At 27.0% G+C, this 21,877-nt stretch overlaps 1 protein-coding gene across 2 annotated transcripts in view; it reads left to right on the forward strand.

The window, feature by feature from the left end:
- The first annotated feature begins 194 nt into the window (after positions 1–194).
- The window catches only part of LOC129968585 (solute carrier family 46 member 3-like), a 33,893-nt gene continuing 12,210 nt past the window's right edge, over positions 195–21,877 (forward strand). Inside the window, exons 1-2 of one of the 2 annotated variants that reach the window (XM_056082637.1) lie at positions 195–516; positions 19,933–20,989. In XM_056082637.1, the coding sequence (XP_055938612.1) occupies positions 20,032–20,989 (958 nt within the window). In that variant the 5' untranslated portion in view covers positions 195–516; positions 19,933–20,031. Of the gene's footprint in view, positions 517–13,238; positions 13,336–19,932; positions 20,990–21,877 lie in introns of those variants that run through there. The other variant, XM_056082626.1, reaches the window with a different exon arrangement.

The raw sequence follows: 21,877 nt of genomic DNA on the forward strand, positions 1-21,877 counted from the left end.
TCTTTGAAATGCATTAGTATTTTATGTATTGTACCTGAAAATATTGTAATTATTATGGTATGATTGCAAATACCATATTTTATTCAATATCGTATCATATATATGTATATATGTAGAATCATAAATATCCATTTTTTTTCTAAGAATATTCTCCAGCATTTACTATATAATTAGAAAAATTATTGAATTTGTTCTAAATAGTTCTAAATATTTTTTCAAATATGATATATTTTATTAGAGAAAGCTTTATTTCCTTTTTTATTCTTTCTTAAAAAAAATAGCATTGTAAAAGATGTATTATTCGACTTACTTGCTGATTCACTAGTATTAATCGCATGGCGTAAAACGTCATTCTCGGTTTTAGTCTAATCCGAAATTTGCAACAATCATAGTCATAAGACATGAAATGGTAGGAATATGTTTCTAAATTTCTTATAATATTGTGGCTGTAATCTTCTAAGCACAACAGAGGGAAGCGAGAGCAAACATTGTATAGAAGTAAGAATGAGCAGTAAGGTAAGATCAACAGCTCGAAATTTCGAGTATTTAAATTATTTAACAAGAGCTTATTTTTGTAAAAAAAATAAGATGTATTGCAAACGTTATTTTAACTTCTCTATATGAAATTTCTTTCCTTTATCCTTATTTTTTTTTCATTAATTACTTGTTGTTGTTGTTCCCCTTTCTCTTCGTGTAACCGAAAGTAAGCTTAACTGTTTTGTTTATATTATACTAGCCGCCTTTGGCGACCAGCCGGTTCGCCAATCTTAATGTTCATTTAAATTTTAATAATTAAATAGGTTGAACCGGAGTTTAACCTCCTTCTTCGCCCAGTTACTATAACGCGCCAAAGCTGCAATCTTTATTATGCACTATAATTGAATATCTGCTCCTTTGCTTTTGAAAATTTCGCAAGACCGTTGTTGGCGATTTTTAAAAATTGCGCCACGCAGGGGGTTAAACTCCGGTCGTACCATTAAATATTTTACGCAATTCCAACTTTAATAGATTCTTCATCAAAATATTTTAAAACTTCAAATTTTGATAGACATATAATTCACTCATAATATTATAAAGGCCTTCATTCATAACGTAATATGTATCTCTCTAATTTTCTGTTACCTGTCGTAGAATTTATGTTTTAAATTAAAGTGTAAATGATTAATCTGCAATTAATATAATAATATTTTTTACTGAAACAAAGCATTTTTTTAATAATATGATTACTGATAACAGAGTCACTGAGCGTTTAAACTTTATGGGCACTAAAGAATATCTTTCTTAATTTATGTAATATCTCAAGAATTTGTCAACAAAATTTTCTCGGATTCATCATGAACACATCGATTAATTAACAATGTTTCATTTTAAGTGCATCAAACATTAAGAAAATAAAATGAATCGTTTAAAATAATCGGTCGAAAACAGGTTTAAAAAAACTACTCAAAAAACGATGTAGTTAAAACTATAAGCATATACAAAAAGATATATAACTAACATAAATACAATTTAATTACAAAAGCATGCAACTAACCTAAAAATAATTTAAATCATCCCTTGATAGTGGTTGTCATGACAACAATCAGAACAATGCGCATGCGTGAATTTTCTTTGCCAGTTAGGTAACGCAAATGCGTGAATTTTTCTACGCCAGTTGGGGTAACGCTATGCAGATTATACATTTTTAATTTCCTTTATTCTGTGTTATTTTAATTCAAAAGTACTTCAGAATGAATCTGAAACATGGATTAATTAACAATGTTTAATTTTAAATGCATAAAACATTAAGAAAATAAACAGAATCGTTTGAAATAATCCGCCGAAAAATGTTAACCCTAGCCTCATTACTGTTGGGAGAAAAAAAATCTGAAGTCTTACTCATTTGGCGGTGGGGAAAATGGAAGATTTTTTTGGCGCGAAAGTTAGTTTTTAATTAATAATTAAAATTCTAATTATAAATTCAAAAAAAGGGACCCCAGGTGCACATTCCCAACCTCTAAGGTATACATGTACCAAATTTGGTATCTGTATGTCAAATGACCTGGCCTGTAGAGCGCCAACACACACACACACACACACACACACATTGAGCTTTATTATAAGTATAGATTGTCTGATATAGTTGTATTCAATTTTCAATAAAACAGAAAATGAATTTTAGAACTGCCTTTCTTTTAATATCTATTCTATAATTTTATAAGAAAAGTCTACAAACGATCTATAGACCTGGATTTCACAATAAATCTTTTTTAATCTAAGAAAAGGTTGATTAAATTACATATTACCTTCTACATAGCTTATATTAATACAAAGATTTGAGAGGGTAACGCAGTGCATTACTTAATAACATTTATTACAAGGCAAGTATTATAACTTATTAACTTTTATCGAAAGTTTTTCCACCTTAATTTAGCATTTGAAACTTTATTTAAAATCAAATCTATATTGTAAGGATTTCTCGTTTAGCTATCCAAAATGAAAGTTAAAATATTTACAAGAATTTTAATTAATTTCTAATTCAGACAGTCAGTATTACACAATAGAATTTGAAGTGACTGAAGCTGAAGTAAATACCTTCACGTTTTGTTTACTTACTTCAGTTGTAAACAAAGCTTGAAGTAAACAAAACACGTTTTATTTACTTACTTATTACTTCAGGGAGAAATTTATTTAACAAAAAAAATTGGTTATAGCGTTGCCGTTGTTTTATCAACTACAACTACGGTAACAAAACTAAATATAAAATTTAACTCATTTAATAAAAATAGCATCCGTTTCTCCAAGCAACAATTTTTAATTCATTCCCTAACTTGCAAATGGCATTCTGAAAATGGAATTATTTTTTTCAAAAAATTTTCACAACATATTGTTCAATACAGTTTTCTTCAAGTGATTAACACTCTTGGAACAAAAATCACATTGGATAAAAATGAATATAGGAAAAGTCTATTGTAAATAAGGTTTTTATTGATGAGTATAAGAAATTTTTTTTTATCTACATGCTATTTATATTGTGTGTTTATATATAATAAATTCAGTAAAAAATTATAAAAAAATATATTTAATATATATTTTTATAATGAACATTGATTGCATAGTAAAAAATATCTGCACATACATATTGCATAAAACATAAATCCATTAATATATTAGACATTTTTCAAAAATACAAAAAAAATCATAAAAACTGGAAAGACAGCAATAAATAGCATATTGAATCAAATCGTTATTTTTCACTAGAATTAAATTTGTTGTTTTTCTGTTTTTTTAATCATATTGACAATACTATCGGTTTTTATAATAATTCGTTTTAGCTTTACATTTTTCCTACGTTTTTACTTTTTTTCTGATATTTAGAAATTATACAATTTTTTTCTTTTTTAAAAACTCATTCTATATTTAAACTTTTATCTTATTGAAAAATTTATAGCAAAGATTTCCTTTTAATAAAAACGATTTAAATAAATTAAAACATAAATTTTAGGCTGGTTTTATCTGAATTTACATCTCCCCCCTTACTCTAGCATTTAAAATTAGTTAATTGCTAAGATATTATTTATGACTAATCAAACAATATTAAAAAATATTTGTTAAAAATTACGAATGATTCCAAAATAGAAAATTTGCTGAAATTATTGGGTTTTGCAATATAAAAATATTTGATTCTTGGTTGTAATTAATTTCGAAAGACATTTTTTTTAAAGTAGGACTCACACACATAAGAATCTTCGGATAATGATAATAGATATAAAATGTTAACTTTAAATTTAATTTTTGCTACTCTTTTGAAAATAGATAATTTTAATACCATTTGAAATCGTAAGGCAGCATTTTTAGAATAGGATTTAATTTTTATTTGATTTTTGAATTCCTACTGATAAAAAAGCCCTTGCTGCCATTTTTTGACGGTATGATGGAGAAAAAAATGCAAAACATTTTTCCAAATTAGTACTTTTTATTTATTCGCTCCTGGTCTAATTAAGTTACAATTACTTTTGTTGCTCCTTGTTTAGTTATTTTTTTTTACCTACAACTTTTTATTTAAACGTTTCCTTTGAAGACATAGCTTTGAAGACAAGCGTTAAAACTTCTTTCTTCCTTTCCACCTTCAGATAGAAACATTCTCGAGCGTAAACTTAGAGATCTGTTTTGCATAACCAATTCAAAAACTTAATCCATTAAAGCTGAAGTTATTCATTAATTTCCCCTTTTGTTATTTTTCATGCAATTCGACTGGTCTAAAAAGTGCAATGGAATCCATCCTTAGGCAAGAATTTATTTTGGACGAATTCGAATTCCTGACTATTTTTACACAAGTAGAGCTTTATATGCATAATTCTTATTTGTTAAAGCAAAATAGTTCTAAAAACAATTACAGAGTTTGAAAAAAAAAATCACAATAAAAATAAATTTATATTTAAATACAAAAGAAAAATAAATAAGATAAAACAACTAATTCGACTTGAAGTAGGATTTGAACCGAAAACTAAAAAAGCATAATTCTTACGTGTTTTTCTAAACATTGTATCTACAAAACTAGCACCCCATGCCCAGTGAAATATGGTTGTAATTCCCTCATTCTTTTCCTACCTGAAAACCAGAGCCTGAAGAAAAGTACAATGAATGGCAGAAATGTAGAGTTTGATCGAATTCAACAGCAAGCGAGCTTTAATCACAACACTAACTCTACCATAGCTAAGTAGTACATATTTATTATTGAGTCATTTCTCTTGGAACTGAAAACCTGGGTCTTAAATAATAATCCAATCGATTTGTAATTATTCCTGGAAGACACATAAAAGCAATTTCATGATTAATAATTTAGTTTGTTGAAATTTTTGCTAAAATTTAAGTTGTTTATGTAGTTAGTAAGGGGATAAGAGGTAGAGGGAGTGAAAGTTTTAGCATCGACTTTTCGCGTTTAAACTAAAAGTTATTAATTTCAGAGGAAAAGTTTAAATTAAAAAGTTATAGACATTAGCAAAACTTATATAATGAGCTATAAAACGCATTAATAACTTAATCAGATCAAAAGCAAATTTTTAAAAATGATAATTTAAAAGATATTTTAGTTCTTTTTAATATAATTAATTCGTTTTTTTTTTTTTTTTTTTTTTTTTTTTTTTTTTTTTTTTCGTATTTGGATGAAATTTTTGCGATTTCCTTAAATGTGTGCTATTGAGAAGGAAATAATTAGTAAAAATTTCAAATCAATATCCACATTAAGTTGTTTTTTTTTTTTTTTTTTTGAAAAATTTGTTGATAAAAACAGGAAAGTTGAAAATACTTCTGGGCACTTTTCCTACCAAGAACTTAAGGATCAGGGGAAAATATGATATTTTTAAAATGCTGCGTTACGATTTCAATTTGTATGCCATAATGTTCGATTTTCAGGGAAAAGGATGAAAATTAGAGTGAAAAAGAAAAGAAATCTTACTTTGTAGTAGTCACTTGGAAACCATCAAAAACGAGCATATTGATCTTTGGAAAATGAATTCAAGCAAAATAATTGACAGAAAATATTAACCTCAAATTTCCTTTTCATCACTTTTTTTCAAAAAATAATGTAAATGTAAGTGAACATTTATAATGAAGTAAAAGATTTATTCTTCAAAAAAAAAAAAAAAAAAAAAACATTAAAAATCACTTTTTTTTTACTTTTTAGCAGATTTACTCAATACACGTTACACAGGTTTACACGGTTGCATATTTTATGCTAATCTTTACAGCATTGTGAAGAAAATATATTATATTTTCTTATTTATTTCGGACAGTTGTTTACAACATTTGAGTCGGATCTACCGTTTCGGTATTGAGACCACATACTACATGTTTTTTTATGCAGTTCATTGTATTTTTATCCCATTCACATCGTTACAAGTTAACAGAATAATTCATATTATTTTTGGAGTGATTTGAAACAAGATTTAACACTGATCTAAACATTTAGTGAAAAAATAATATGACAAATTTCATCTATCCGTCTTCATGGATGGACAGACAAACCGAGTTTTCATAAAGGTATTTCGCTCAGAAGGTATTCGAGGAAATTTACAATTTTAGTATAAATAATTCCAATTTGGTATGAATAATTCCAATTTAGAACGAATAATTCCAATTCAGTATAGATAATACCATGAATAATTTATTACGAATAATTATATTACAAATTTCATATTTATCGCTCGTTACAATTTGGAGCTATCATATTCACAGACAGACAGATATAATTCCCAAAGTATATTCTTCAAACGCGAGGAAATTTAAAATGTGGCGATTCATCAAAAAGTTCACTTTAAACATTTAGAAAAACAATAGCTAAAAAATAGAATAAATGCAACAAAAAAAAATCTTTTTTTTTTTTTTTTGTGCTACCATTTTTTTTTCTGTTACTATTTTTTTATTCACAATTATTAATTTCAAGAGAAAAAATTTATAAAATTATTAGTAACTGAAAACTACTTTCATAAGCTGTAGAAAATCGTGATTTAAAAAAATTTAATTCTTGTTTTATAAAGTAGGACACGAAAAATGTTTTTAATTGAAAAAAAATATCAGATATTGAAAATGATTGTCTAAAAAATTTCTATATTTTAAGCATTAAGGTATGAACTAAGTAAAACAAAATCAGTAAGTAAATCATTAAGTAAAACAAAATCAGTAAGTAAATCATTAAGTAAAACAAAATCAAAATGCTAAAGAGAAATCAACGAATTCTATTTTTATATACAATCTAATAACATATTTTGTTACTTCATTTAATAACTAAATTTCTCTTATATAAGCTAAGTTATATAACATTCTAACCTTAATTCTGGATATTGACTTCTCCCAAAGATAATAGAAAGCCATTTGTTAGATAGATGACATTCATATTTTTACAAGTACTTTTTGTTTCACCTCATTGTCTTGTTAATCAGCCTCATATTAGCGATATTCACTAGTGAACATTATCTCATCGTAGATAAAAAGATAAGTTTAATAAAGTATTAAAAAATAAATCTAATGGGTAAGCAGATTTTAAAACAATATTTTATAGAGTGAAAAAAAAGGAAGCAATAAAAATTTCATATTCAAATTCCCAATTGTCTTTACTTTCAACCAGCAGGAGTGGGTTCTCCAAAAATTTCTCACACAATCTACCTGTATATAAATAACTGTAAGCCATTGGAGAACAATAATTAGAGTGCTACCTTTGACGATTTTTTTAACTATCAATCGCCGGGATGCGGTTAATACACAATATCAGAAAACTGAAAATTTAATTTGAGCGTCATTCTTCCAACCGATTGGAGCCAAACTTTGGCACACAACTATGATTGAAATCATAAAATTGCATACCAAATTCATATGTTTAAGTTATTGCGTTTTTAAATTTTCAAGTTTTATCGAAAGTACAGACTGACAGACGGTCAGTCCTTAACGGATCTAAATACGATATATAAGTACAATTTAGATATTAAATATGTATTCTAAATTTTATCCATCTAATTCTTTTCATTTTGTAGTTATTGTGCTAATTTGCATTCAGACAACCGGATAGACAGATTTCCAATGAATTCATTTTGTTCAAAATTTGAGAAAATTGTTATAATTTGGTGTTAAGATTATAAATAAATTTCCTCCGTCTAGATTAAAGAATTTTTGTGCTCACAGATAGATAAGTATAATACCAAAAATGTATTTTTCGGATTTTGAATTCGAAGTTTATTGACGATTACAGTACTTCTCTTAGTATAGTTCATACACGAGAAAGTAAAAAAGGTGAATATCTATCTTTATATGTGCATTTGCCGGTCAAACTGTCTGACATAGAACTTACAAGTTTAGCACTAATATTCATTAAATTCTTTCTTTAATGTGAATTTTAATTTGTTTTTGAAATGGAACATAATTTCAATATTTCTCTCTGGAAAATCTTATGTTACGTAAATTAAAACAAAATGCGATTTCAATATATATATATATATATATATATATATATATATATATATATATATATATATATATATCGCAATTTTGTATACATTTCATAGAATTTTAATCTAATATCATGCTTGCTTCATTTGTATATGCATTTTTTACGGGAATTATTATGTAAATTTATTAACTGCCTTGCATCCCAATCTATATAAATATAACATCTGAAATATACTCTTCATGTTCAGGCATGTATGCTTTGACGCTCTACAGGCCAGGCTGTTGAAACTATAGCTATTAAATTTGCCACATTTATATTTTAGTTATATTAACGTCCCGTTTTAAAGCAACACTAGGGCATTTTTGCACGGACCTCGTAATTTTAAACCGCGATAAGATGACGAGAACGATACCTGAACTGGTACCCCCTCTCCAAGCTTCCACATCACACCAACGAGAGGATGTTTGGCCCCTGCGGATTTGACCTGCGCCAGACACTCTTACATAACGGTCCTTTGGTGGAATCGGGAACCTGAAAACCTCCTACTAAACTGGTTACTACTAGGCCACTGTGACCATTTTTATTTTGAAGAATAATAACAATACTTTGGTGAGATTGTTTTGAACTTTTAATCAGAATTTTAATTTGTTAAAAAATGAAATTTTGATCCTTTTCGTAATAGTTTCTGAAAACATTATTGAACAGAAGTAATCTTTAAAAGTTCAAAATATTGGTTTCGTAAGGATATAAATTTAATTGTAAAGTAATTATTTTGCTTGCTTTTGATGATGTTTTAAAAATAATTTTGCGTACTTTTCAACAATAATTTTCGTTTTGGAAATGAAATTCAAACTATTTATTGTTCCGACAAAGTTTTAATTCCATGATTTAATTCTAATGCATGATATACATATTTAAAATGCATAATATATGATTCTTGATGCATAATATACATATTTAAAACTTGATGAACATTGATGCTGATAATAAACAGATCAAGTATAGAGCTATTAAAATAACACGCCATTATATCTATTGAAATTTAATACTTAAAAATACTATGTATACAAGTGTAAGGCTATTAAAATAAATCGTACAAAAATTATTTATTAAAGCAATAGAAAGCATTAGATTTTACACAAGAGATTTAATTGAAATAAAGCGTGATCAATATTTTCAACTACCAGTTGTTCGAAAATTTACTATCTCTCTTAAAATATGAACATCCATATAAAAGAATAGCTTTATAAAATTCTGATAATATATTAGTTGAAAATAAACATGCGATAAAAGCAATCGAAAAAATTGTGTATCGGAATATTTTATAATTTATTTAATATCTAATTTATTCATAAATATATATTTAAAAAATAATTTAAATTCGGTAAGAAATGAAATGTGATGAAATACCGTTGAAAAATATTTATATGCTGTAATACATAACAGGAAATGACTACATTGGTTAGATATGGGTGATCTATAAAATTTTATATCATCACTACTACTTCTGAAGTTTAATCTTAATCTCTGCAAAAAAAAAAAGCTACAATAAAATTTTGTTTTTCAGTTTAAAATCCAAGAAATAAACAGATTCTTCATATCCTTGTTTTTAAAAATAGGAGAAAAACGTGCGATTAGATACTTGATGAAACAATAAAAATGACTCGGCATTTTTTTATTATGACGTGTAATAAAAAAAGTGAATGGCAGATACCAAATACTTAATTGAAAATTAAAACTCTGCAGTTAAAAAGTGAAGTTTAAAACAAATGTTATTACTTATATTAAAAATAATTTATTTAAATTTAGAGGGACACTATATGTCAAAAATGAAATAAAAGCTAGCGAAATTTATCAAATTAATCACTGTGATATTTTTCACTATTATCTAATAAGATCATACCTTCTGTTATTGAAAAGTGTTGTCCCTTGGATTCAAATAAGAATTCATAAAATACTTGAGATTTAAAAATTAGACTTCGTTTTTGTATCGAATTATAACGTAGAATAATATTAGATAATAACTTTAAAAATGCAATAATTCGACGACCCATTTGGGCATTACAGTTAAAAGCTTAAAAATTTGATAATATGCTTAAGTTGAAAGTCATACTTGAAAAATAACTATTGTGTGTGTGTGTGTGTGTGTGTGTGTGTGTGTGTGTGTGTGTGTGTGTGTGTGTGTGTGTGTGTGTGTGTGTGCGTGTGTGCGTGCGTATGTGTGTGTGTGTGTGCGTGCGCGTGTGTATAATATAAAATATGGTGTTAAGCATTAAAAATTAAAAAAACATACATTAATTATACATTAAACATTTAATATTTTACATAAAAATTAAAAATATTAGAATATGAAAAAAATTAAACCATTTAAGGTAAATAAACCAGTAATTCAAACAGATTTTTAAACAAAGCATTTAAAAGATAAAGTACTACATCTGTAAACAGTGGGGAAAAATAAAAAATAAATAAATAAAATTTAAAAAATCTGTTTTACAATTAATTTTCAAATATTTTATCTTGACTCAAGCCATGAAAAACTACTATCGACAAAAGAATTAATAAAACTATGAAATTGCATCGAATTTCTTTTGAATAATGAAAAGTAAGTGAAGAATTATATTAAAGGCTAAAGTTTGATTTTTTTTGTAATAAAAATCACTAAACAGACATGCCAAAGCAAACATAGATCTAATACACAATTCTCTTTATCGCAGTCGCTATTATTTTTATGATTTCCCATTATTATTAGAAATATTTCCCTAACATAATATTAATCCAGTATCCATTATCCAATCATCTAAAATGTTATAATCTGAAATCCGGTGAATTATTATAAAAACCAATATCATGATTAGTAAACTAAGTTAAATAATCAACAACTAAATTTGTTTATTATAGAATAAATTGTTGTAGTAGTTTAAAATATATTTACATTAAATATTCTTTCCTGGTAATTGTAATTTTATCAAGTATAAAATATTGGATAGTTCAAAAAGTCTGGCACCAGTTTGCTACAGCAGTTGATCATTGTTGGGACGTTGAATCGCTGTTATAAATCTTAGAAAAATTAGATGGTTTATGAAAGGTGGGGTTTTCATTAATACGGGTTATGTGACTTTTGATTGTTGTGTTTATTTGTTGTCAGTATAAATATAAAAAAGAAGAAAATACATTTTCATTGCTTAATGCTTGTTTACTCGACAAAACGAACTTGTTGTCCAGTTCACTGAAAGGATATATGCCATCTCTAGAAAAATGTTATAATTGATAGAACAGTGTGCAATTGATGTATAAAACTCAGGTGGGGCAATACAGGTTCTGATTTAGAAGTGAGCTACGATGGCTAATGGCAATTAAATTAGGAAGATGGCCGCAAATAATCAATGCTTTATCTTTTGTGCAATAACAGAAATATTCTAAATGTGGAATTCAACCATTTATAAGCGTTTTCATGAGGTCTGACTTCAATAGACGCCTTAATTTTTAAGAGCACCTTGAATTAAGAGAAAAACTTTAAATGGGATATATTTTCATTTACGATTTACGCAATGAAAATTATCTGCTCTTGAAATTATTGGTAAAGGATGGAGAGAAATAGATAACCTACATTATTTGATCAAAACTGGCCGTAGTATCATTCAAATCGTCATTAACGACCCTTAAAACCAGTGTTTAGAATGTTATAATTTGCTGATAGAATTGGACATATATTATCTAATACGAAACGAGCTACTGCCGCATGTCCAATTAATTCATTCGATATAATATAGCAGTTAGCTATTAACCAAAAAAAAAAAATGAACCAGAATTGCCTTGCCATAAAATATCTTTCACTAGGATAGCATTAGACTATGTGTATCTGACTATTCTGTGGAACATATAGACTTGGCGAAGATGTTAGCTTAGGTTAAGTCACTCACCATTCAGCCCTGACTTAGTTACTTAAAGACTATCATTTAGTTCACTTCTTGCAAAATTCGCTAAATGGGAAAAGATTCAATTCTCTGAAGGCCTTTAAATAGCACCTTGATTGATAAACCAAAAGTGCTCTATGTGAATGGAATAATAAAATGTTCCAAAAAAAAACGACAAGTTATTATCAAATAAATGAAGTATAAAATATCGATCTGTCTTTAAGTGACAAGTTAGTCCACCTGAAAATAATTATTATTTTTAATTTCAATTAAATACATTTTTAATAATTTAATATCCATGATTACTGCAAAAAAATATTTTTAAGCTTGAATCTGTTATATATATTGAAATCTTCTCATTTAATATGATTTTTACCTATACTGCTTATTTTGTAAATTGAATTGTCGTAATGGACTTAAGTCTTATGATATCATAGAGCCATTAAAGATTATGATATCATAGAGCCATTAAAGATTATGATATCATAGAGCCATCATAGTTTAATTGTATGCTGTGCTTCTCGGTACATTTTCTTAGCTCTTTTATTTCTCATTAGTAGCCTTAAACTTTTTTGCAGGAATCGTTGGTCTTCTTCTTCAGTTAAACGTTATATTTATTACTTGGTCTTATTGGCATCCTCAGCAAAATATTTTAAACTTCATATTTTATAGGGAGGTAAGATGTACTATTTTAAAAGTTTTATATCATTATGTTATGTGTCAGCCAAATCCTCTGTCATTTTATTTAAAATGTGAAATTTAATTTGAAAGATAAGTGATTAAAGTTCAACTAATACTACAATCTTTTTGTTAAATCCAAACATCTTTACAAAAAAAAAATATAAGGATAGAAAATATAGCTGGGCAACATTAAAGTTTTGTGCATATTACAGAATATATTTCATAATTTTTATATTCATAATTTAATTATTCAATAACAAAATTCTCTGTAAGAATAACGTACAAAACATTCTATGTACTTTAATAAGAAAATAATTTTCAAATTAAGAAAGTACATCTTTATCTATATTTTTTATATATCCATTTATATAAATAGAAAAGTGCAATAGTCTTTTTTTGGTAGTAGTAGACAGAAATTCGATTACAAATACAAAAATGTTTATGTTTAATACACAGCTCTAAAATAACCCGATAAATTAATTTTACCCAAATACCCAATACAATATCAGAAAATAAACATATCATAACAAATTGTTTTATCAGTCAATAAATAAATTTAATAAATGAAATCCTTTATCGACAAAACAAATCGTCGTGTTCTTATACAGCACTTTCTGAAATGATGCGCGTTAACTGATTTCAAAACAATCGCTTAGTTTTTGCCGAAAAAACAGATATGCTTTATGTAACATAGATATCTTTAACATAGATATCAACCATTAAAATGTTGGAAAATAGGCAGCTCCGAAACCTTTCATTGCCACAATGGAGTAAGATATTTTTGATTAGAAACTAGGTGGGAAACATTGTTTTTTTCAGGTAAGCACATTTTTTTCAGAGACAAATTTTGAATATTTAGTACATTCGAATTTGTCGTATTGTATGGATTGGTAAGCATCATCTTATTCTTTGAGGAAAGGAAAAATAACAAAATTATAAGTAAATTCATAATTATATAATTTATCTTATCTGAATTAAAGAAACATCTTATGATATTGACGATAAAAATTATTAGTAAAAACATCTTAGCAATATCATAAACGAAATTTTTAATTTCAGTGAAGGATTTGGAGACTAAAAAGTACAATCTTTTTATTTAAAATAATTGGAACTAACTCTTTAATGGTATTACTTTAAAATCCCTAAACATGCTTAGGGATTATTACTAGACATAATAAAATGGCGCGTTCTGTAGGGTAGGTAACTGAATTTAACACCATCGAATTTTATAAAATCATATTTAGAAGAATGGATTTTAAATTAGCTAATTTCAATTCAAATTTAGTTAAATTCTGACGTTTTCATCATTAATTTATGACATATTTCTCAACTAATAATAAAGGAAAATGTGTGTTTTGTGCGTGTGCTTCTGTGCGTGTGTGCTTGTGTATGTGCTTTTGTATATCACATCTAAGTTGGTGATTTATAGAACAGAGTGTTTGACCTGAAATTCCAAATCTGATAGAGATATACTTTGGAGATTTGAAAATGAGTGCTGGAGATATTTTTAAAAACTTTTATTAGAATTTTTATTAATTAAAAATTAGGTTATAATTTGGGATTTTTCCACTTTAATGCTTTTTTTTTACCATTTTAGAATTTAAAAGAATTTCTTTTTAATGATACCAATTTAACTGCTGTTCAATTTTTCCAGTATTTTGAAAAAAAAAATCTTTAATAGTTTTTAACACCAGATTTCGTTTGTTGCAATGAAATCCAAACCATTTTCCTTATCTCATTATATATCTAAATGTGTTCATTTTCATGCATTGTTAAAAGTTAAAGCTAGATTCCGGTTATTATCTGAGCAATTTATATAAGGAATAAGAAATTAAAATTATAGCACCGCGAAATACAACGCGCAATTACAGTATTAATTACTTAGATTATAACGAGTTTAAATTGCAATGTGATGTCACAGGATTCTATTCCATTTGGAAACACATTTTGATGCTCAAAAATATCTTTTAATGAAATCATAAATATAGTTGCGCATAAAAGATATTTTGAAAATTAAACAAAACCAGTAATCCTGGTGAACCAAATGGTCTCAAAGTGTGACTAATCATACGAATAATTAAACCATTCAACAGTAGCATGTTTTTTAAGGTTATCTATTTTTATATTAGCTTAAAAAGCAGGAAAATATTTGAAAAATTATAGTGGCTAGAATAATATAATATTTTTTTTTCTTTTCTTTTTCTTTTTTTTTTTCAAAATTATTTCTTAAACTAGAGGCATTTGACTATAAACTGTTCGTCCATTATATTAACAGTATATTTTTTTATACTTTCAAATTTCAATTTTTGATGTGACGAAGCTGCAACTAAATGGACAAATGCATAAATGTCAAAAAAATGGGTTGTATTAGCATTTAAATCGAACTACAACACCAAAAAATATTTTGAATTTAGCGAATTTAATTATTAAGATCTCGCATTCATTTGCTAGAGTTATTTATTTTTAAAAAAATATGTGAGTATGTGCGATCGATTGTTCTTTAATTTGATTCAGATATACTTCTTTAATTACAATAATTATTCATTACTTAGTTAATTTTCTGTAATGAAAATAGAAAACTAAATTTTTTATAAAAAGATTACCTACTACTTTGCGAAAAGATTTTTTGAGATCCCAATTAAAAACTGAATCACCTACAGTTAATTGAAAGGTAGATTTCTAAAACTGAATTTCATTCAATATAAAAATAAATAATCAATACAATGTTTGTTTTTTATTTTAAAATAATCGGGAAAACGCTAAAAAAATATAATAATAAACTGCAATTTATAATAGCAAAGGAGGTAATGATATAAATTTTATTTTAGAATTAACCTTTGAAAATTTAGAAAAAAAGTAGGGAACCAAATATAACTGTAATAACATTGTCATCGTTAAAAAAAGATTTTCTACTTTGAAGTCCATATGCAAAAATTTTCATTTTTTTAAAAATATTTTTACCTTTTTTAACAAAAGAAAAATATAAAAGTTAATGAAACAATGAAATCTGATGGTGCGACTTTCATTCCAACAATAAGAAGTAATATTTCAAATCACATTTAAAGATTTTTTTAATATTTTGGAATTAAAGAAAATATTTCATGACAATTAAATTTATAAAGTTTTTTTTTTTAATTCTTAAGTGCCGTAAAAATAAACATTTTTTGCAAAATATATTTATGTAAAATATATTCTTGTAAGTGATCTAAAAAAACACCAAAATTTTGCATTACTTTTAATTAATTAAAATTCTAAATTTTCTTCAAAGATCACATTTCAACATTTCAAAATATTTATATTCGTACCAAATTTGGTCATATATATGCCCAAACGTCTGGACTGAATAATAGAGAAAGACACATAGACCAAACGCGCGTGGGTATTCCTTTTTGTTATTATTAGAGATAAAAAATTGAAATTCCTATCAATTCCAATATTATTCAAATCTTTCAATCAGATGTTTTATTGTCGTTTAAGCCTTGATTAAAACTGTCATCTTGGTTTTTAATCAGAGAATCATTTTCGCTTTTATTTATCAGAATATTTGTCTCAAAGGAGATACCTGTATTTCCACCTGTTTACATATTTTAGATTTTTTTCTGGACGTCCAGTTATTATGTCATAATCTTTTTAACATTCTTCTTTCAGTTAGAGAAAATTTTTAATTCTTGTTTCAGACGTGACAAGTTTTGCTTATTTTCACAATATGAGCGAAATATTTTCCTTCGGAAATGTTAAATAAAAGCATTTTAAAATATGTCAAAAGACAACTGACTGCATATTTTTAATTTTGTTTTAATACTGTGTCAAAGAATATAATCAAAAAAAGAAGTGGAATTTTTCACATTTTTACAAAATTTAATATTATGAAATTCTGGAGAATCGACTTTTTTTAATAGTGTTTTTTAAGTTCCCTTAGTAATTTTTTTAAAATTTCGATTCACTTTTTCTTTTTTTTTCCGATTGTCAAAGTGAATGGGAAAAAAGCAATAAAAGCTTACAAATCAGACAAAAAAATAAATGAAAAACAGGCAAGGGCGATTAGTCCTGCAACCCGCGAAAGCATCGATATGAAGCTAGACGGAAAAGAATCTTGAAAATTAATTTTATCAAATAAATAATTAAAAAAAAACGTATGAACTGAAATAAAAATATCTACTTTCAAATAACTTGAGCTGAAAATAGACTTAAAAATCGGAAAGCATTCAACTATACGAAAATAAAATTATTTTTTGGAGTTTCAGATATAACAGAAAGCAGCAAACTTCGTTAACGATAACTTTAAAAATGGAAAAATATCATTTAAACGAATTAATGAAACAACGAAATTATTTCATTGCAACAGTTAAATTTCTTTTGTTAATAATTTTGATAAAAAAATAATTTTGGAATTTACTGAAGTTGTCGCAATTTAATATTATTGCAGATATATATATATAAATAAATATATTTCATTTTAACGTGGTATAAAAATCATTGTTGTGTTAGGTTAATTTTGGAATTTATCGTAGAAAACATACTAAATCTAACAATTTTTTTAATTAATCAAAATTCAATTAAAATTTCGAAAAAATAGCAATGTAAGGTACTTTTCGACCATTCAAAAGAATTTTTGTATTATAAAATCGGCAACTCTGCTCCAATGGACTTTTTTGTTGAGCATCAACAGACACAAATTCCTTTTTAATAGTAATTAGACGCTTCTGGCGACCGGCTGGTTTGCAGTGAATATTTGTTATATTTAATTTTCAGTAAATCGTTTAGGTATAATTTCATGCCTATGATTCCGCCAAATTATCACATATTAAAGACTAGTTATTTTAATTGTCTCGATTATATTCTGTTTTTCGTGCACATGAACAATCTTAATGAATACTAATTCCATGACATTCACAGAGTTTAAAAACGTAATAACCGGCTCATCATTGGTCGTAATTTTCAAGGCATTTTTTTTATTCGTTTTGTCAACTACGTAAATATTAAATAGAATCATTCTTCCTTTGCTTTCAGAAATGAAAGAAAATCACGTGATTAAATATTTTATGAACGGCTTGAATCTCATCGCAGCAGTATGATCTATTGTCAAAAATTAGACAAAGAATATTTTTATAAAAAAATTGCGAAAATATTTGCATAACTATTAAATTTGTATCGCTAAAAAGATAGTTTAAAAAAAACGTTTTGAAACGATATGAAATTTATATATGAACAATATTATTTTCTGAAGTTGTCGCAACGAAACGTGAAAACTTCGCATTATTTTTAATCAATTTAAATTCTAATTAAAATTTCAAAAAAAACGCGTAGAGGTACACATTCTCATCCTCCAAAATATATACGGGCTAAATTTGGTAACTGCAGGTCAATGATCTGACCTGTAAAACTTCAATACATAGATATTCATATTCATTTTCATTATCAGTTGAAATAGAAATTTATGGCCAAACATTGATACATTTATTTTGAACTGCTGCTTTTTAATTCCTTTTGTATATATATAATCTCAAAATAAATTAAATATATATAATTCTTAAAACTCGAAAGTGAAGGGAATCGGTAATATATAAGTTACCTGCGAAAGTCAGAATAAAAAACGTTTCTTTGGAATGATGCCATCAAGTTTAAAAAACCGGCAATTACACTGAAAGAAATAAAAACCATTACTTACAATTTGATATTTCTGATTTTATCTGCCTCAGTCACAACCGCATTAACAACTAAACACACTTCCGGGAAAATCTAATCAAAATCCAAAAGATCAGCAATTTCTAGAACCTCACTTCAGAGGCTTTTCATCGATTTTTGTTGAACGAGAACGACTCCGGGGTAAACGTGTATGCCTGGCTTAACAAACTGAGGTTATTTTTGTTCAGTTTCGAGTTCAGTTACGTAACTCGAAAAGCGCTTTTATAAGTGCTGGGAACCTTCCTACTATTTTTTCACTAGTTGCTGAGAATCATAACGCCACATTAAACAAAAACAGTAGCTATTTCTTTTTGTTTTGGAAAAAGGATTTGAATTTTCTGATGTTACTAAATTCTGAAGGAAATTTCTATTGTTTGAGAGCGGCATCAAGGTCATTTGACTTAGTAATAGTTTAATCAATGCGACAACATGATACAACAATAGCCTCTTCCTTCAAGTAAACAAATCCTCTGCTGCTCGTATTTAATATTTTGGAGTAGAAATTTTATCATGGTTCATCAAACTTCTGAAAGTTGCAAAAATGAATAAAAAAAATGTCTATCATATATAAAAATATTTTTTTTATTCTATGTGTGAATCTAGCAATTAATGAAAAAATTATATATAAATTATCATAATAGTATAGCACATAAAATATAGAGCAATTTCTTTATTTATTGTTCATATCAAACAATAAGATGAAATCTTGATTCTGAAATCAAATACTTATATTTAATACATAAAAATGTGCTGATATGAGTGCTTGGAAAGTTCAGAAACTGTTTGAAATTTTATATGATAAATTTTTTTAAACTTATTTATGAAGAAGCATTGAAATTTTACTTATTAAATAAATTTACGAATCTGAAAAAATGAAACTCCAATAAAAAATTTCGTCCTTTTTTTTTTTTTTTTAAATATTTAGTGCTGTAGCAGTGTCTGCTACAAAACTATTTGAATTTTTGAAAACAACCTTAAAAAGCAATTGTTTTTCAAAAACAAGAGTATTTGAGCTGTTAAATTGCTTAAAGAGGGCGGGAAATCCATTGCAGATGAATAACCTTTTGTCTTCGCCTAATTTTAAACATATCAATCAGATCTGAGGTTTGATATTTATTAGTTGTTATTTAACAATCAGAGGCATTAATTAATGAGCTACAATGTCTAAATTGAGAGGGATAATTCATACGTTTTGCATCACGCTAATGCCAGTTCTTACAGAGTCATTATTATTCTTGACCTAAAAATGTAATAAATATGGTTCTATGGGCTTCATATTTATCAAATATAGCACTACGTAACTTTCTCTAATTTACACGGCTGAAATCACCTCTTTTTGTATTCACTGTTTCATCTACTATTGCAGTATAAGAAAAGTCGCTACGAATCCTTAAGAGATTTCACGAAAACAACTTTAAGGCATATTTTCAAAAGCAGAAAATTATTGGCAACAGGAAAGTGATCTGACAAGGAACACTAATTACTTGCTTTAATCTACATAAACATATTCACGGAACATTGAAAAAAACAGCAAACATTGCAAAATTCACTATCTTAATATCACATGTGTTCTCATGTTGATTGTATAAAGCCTTATAAGTTATTCTTTTCCTCAAATACTTGCATTCATCTTGATTGCAAAACTTTAAACATTCCGAATTTGGGATATTTAAATAAAAATTAATTTAAGAATGAGTTCTAAAATTGATATGTTGTTTCTTTTTCCTTTAGGTCATTTATCAGGATGCTCTTCTTATAATGAGCTGAATATAGATAAATTTTGAGGAACTTAACTAAAATAACAAGAAAAAATCCTTTTAACATAAGAAAATGTCTTCTAAGAACGAATCCGAAAAGACTCGTTCGAGTGGTGAGGAAAAGACACAAACAGAATTTTCCAATCAGAAAGAAAATCCTGTACCAAAAATGATGAGAGTCTATATTTACGTTTCTGACAATGCCTGTTCAATTCTATCCGAAATAAAACAAATGAAAATAGAATTAGTTATGTTCCTGTACATGTTCGCTAATATGATGATAATGGTTACTCTTACAAGTCTCATCATGGAAAAAGTGTGTCTTGTTCATCTAGGTGAGAGCGAAGATGTTTGCTCTAATCTGAAAGACAATTTGAAAACGAAAACTAAAGTAGAGAAACAGGCAAGCAATTATAGCGTCGGTATCTCTTTAGTACAGATGATTCCATCCAGTATCTTAGCTTGCTTCATAGGAGCATGGAGTGACAGATACAGTAGGAAAATTCCTCTCATAATGGCTTTGATAGGGACAACTATCAATGGATTGGGTTCAACACTTTTGGCTGCTGTTTTCTACAGTAGAGCGGAATTCCTTTTCATTCCATCAACATTTGCAGGAATTTCAGGCGGAATGGTCACTGTCATGACGGTTTTGTACAGTTTTGCCTCAGATACCACCACATTTGGCAAAAGAACTATTAAATATGCTTTCCTAGAGTTTGCTTTTGGTCTGGCCATGCCCCTCGGACAATTAGCTGGTGGATGGTTGTTCCAGTGGTTCGGCTATATCCCTGTCTTTTTAGTGTCCACCTGTTGTCATATTTTTTCATTAGTATTCGTCATATGTGTCCTGCAGGAAACGAAAGGTTTAGATAACAAAGATAGTTGGATTGTAAAACTCCGGAATTTATGGTCTGTTCAACCCGTGCTGGAAAGCATCAGAGCAACTATAAAACCAAGACCCAATAAAGGAAGGCTTCAGATCTTGCTTTTGATTTTAGCTATGAGTTTAGCAGTATTAAGTTATGCATGTGAGTATGATTTTTGTTCTTGCTTTTTTTCCCTGTATAAACATATTACATCACGTCTATAATTCCTTAACCAAAGCCGTTATGCTTTGCTTAAGAAGTTATGGACGTTTATTTTAAACTTTAAATACCTCTCTCATATTATAACACTTAAACAGTTTGAGAGGATAACTTTAAGTGGGGTAACTTTCTCAGTGAATGCTATACTCACTAAAAATTTATTTCCATCTTATAACATTTGAATTTTTATTATTTTTTTCTCAACAAACTTACGACTTCAGAAAATTTATGGGAAAACTGCGAATAATGTATTTGTGTAAATTTTAAAAATTTATTTAACAAAACAGTTAATATAGTTTCAAAGTTTTATTTCAAGAGACTTTCTTTGCCTTTATATCAATTTAAAAATGACTATAACAAAAACAAGCTCAATGTTTAGAAAAATATTTTTAAAGATTTTTTAAAAAAACTTTTGATGGTCATTTTCCTGAGAAATGTTTAATCGAGTTTGTACATTAAATATTTCTGACCAGAAAATGTCAACATATGGTCACATCAAGCATTACTCAGTACTGAAAGATTAATTATTATTCTGGTTTTCAAAAGATTCAAGTTTTGTGTTAAGATAAAATTTGAAATAACCTGTAGCCTGCTTCTTTCAAGCGAGCAATCATTGACTTGTTATTCTTATGAATTACCAGAAATTCTACATTTACTAACCGTCAAAAAGTTAGTTTGCCATCGTATTAATGACATTAGTTTATCTATACCAACTAGCAATTATAAAAATATAGAACTTTTCTGATTTTTGGCAAAATAAAAGCATTCATAATTGCAAAAAAAAAGACAAAGAAACGAATTAAAAAATAGAAAAAAATGTATTTTCACGAC

The sequence above is a fragment of the Argiope bruennichi genome, chromosome 1 (genome assembly GCF_947563725.1).
Source record: "Argiope bruennichi chromosome 1, qqArgBrue1.1, whole genome shotgun sequence".
Lineage (NCBI taxonomy): Eukaryota > Metazoa > Arthropoda > Arachnida > Araneae > Araneidae > Argiope > Argiope bruennichi.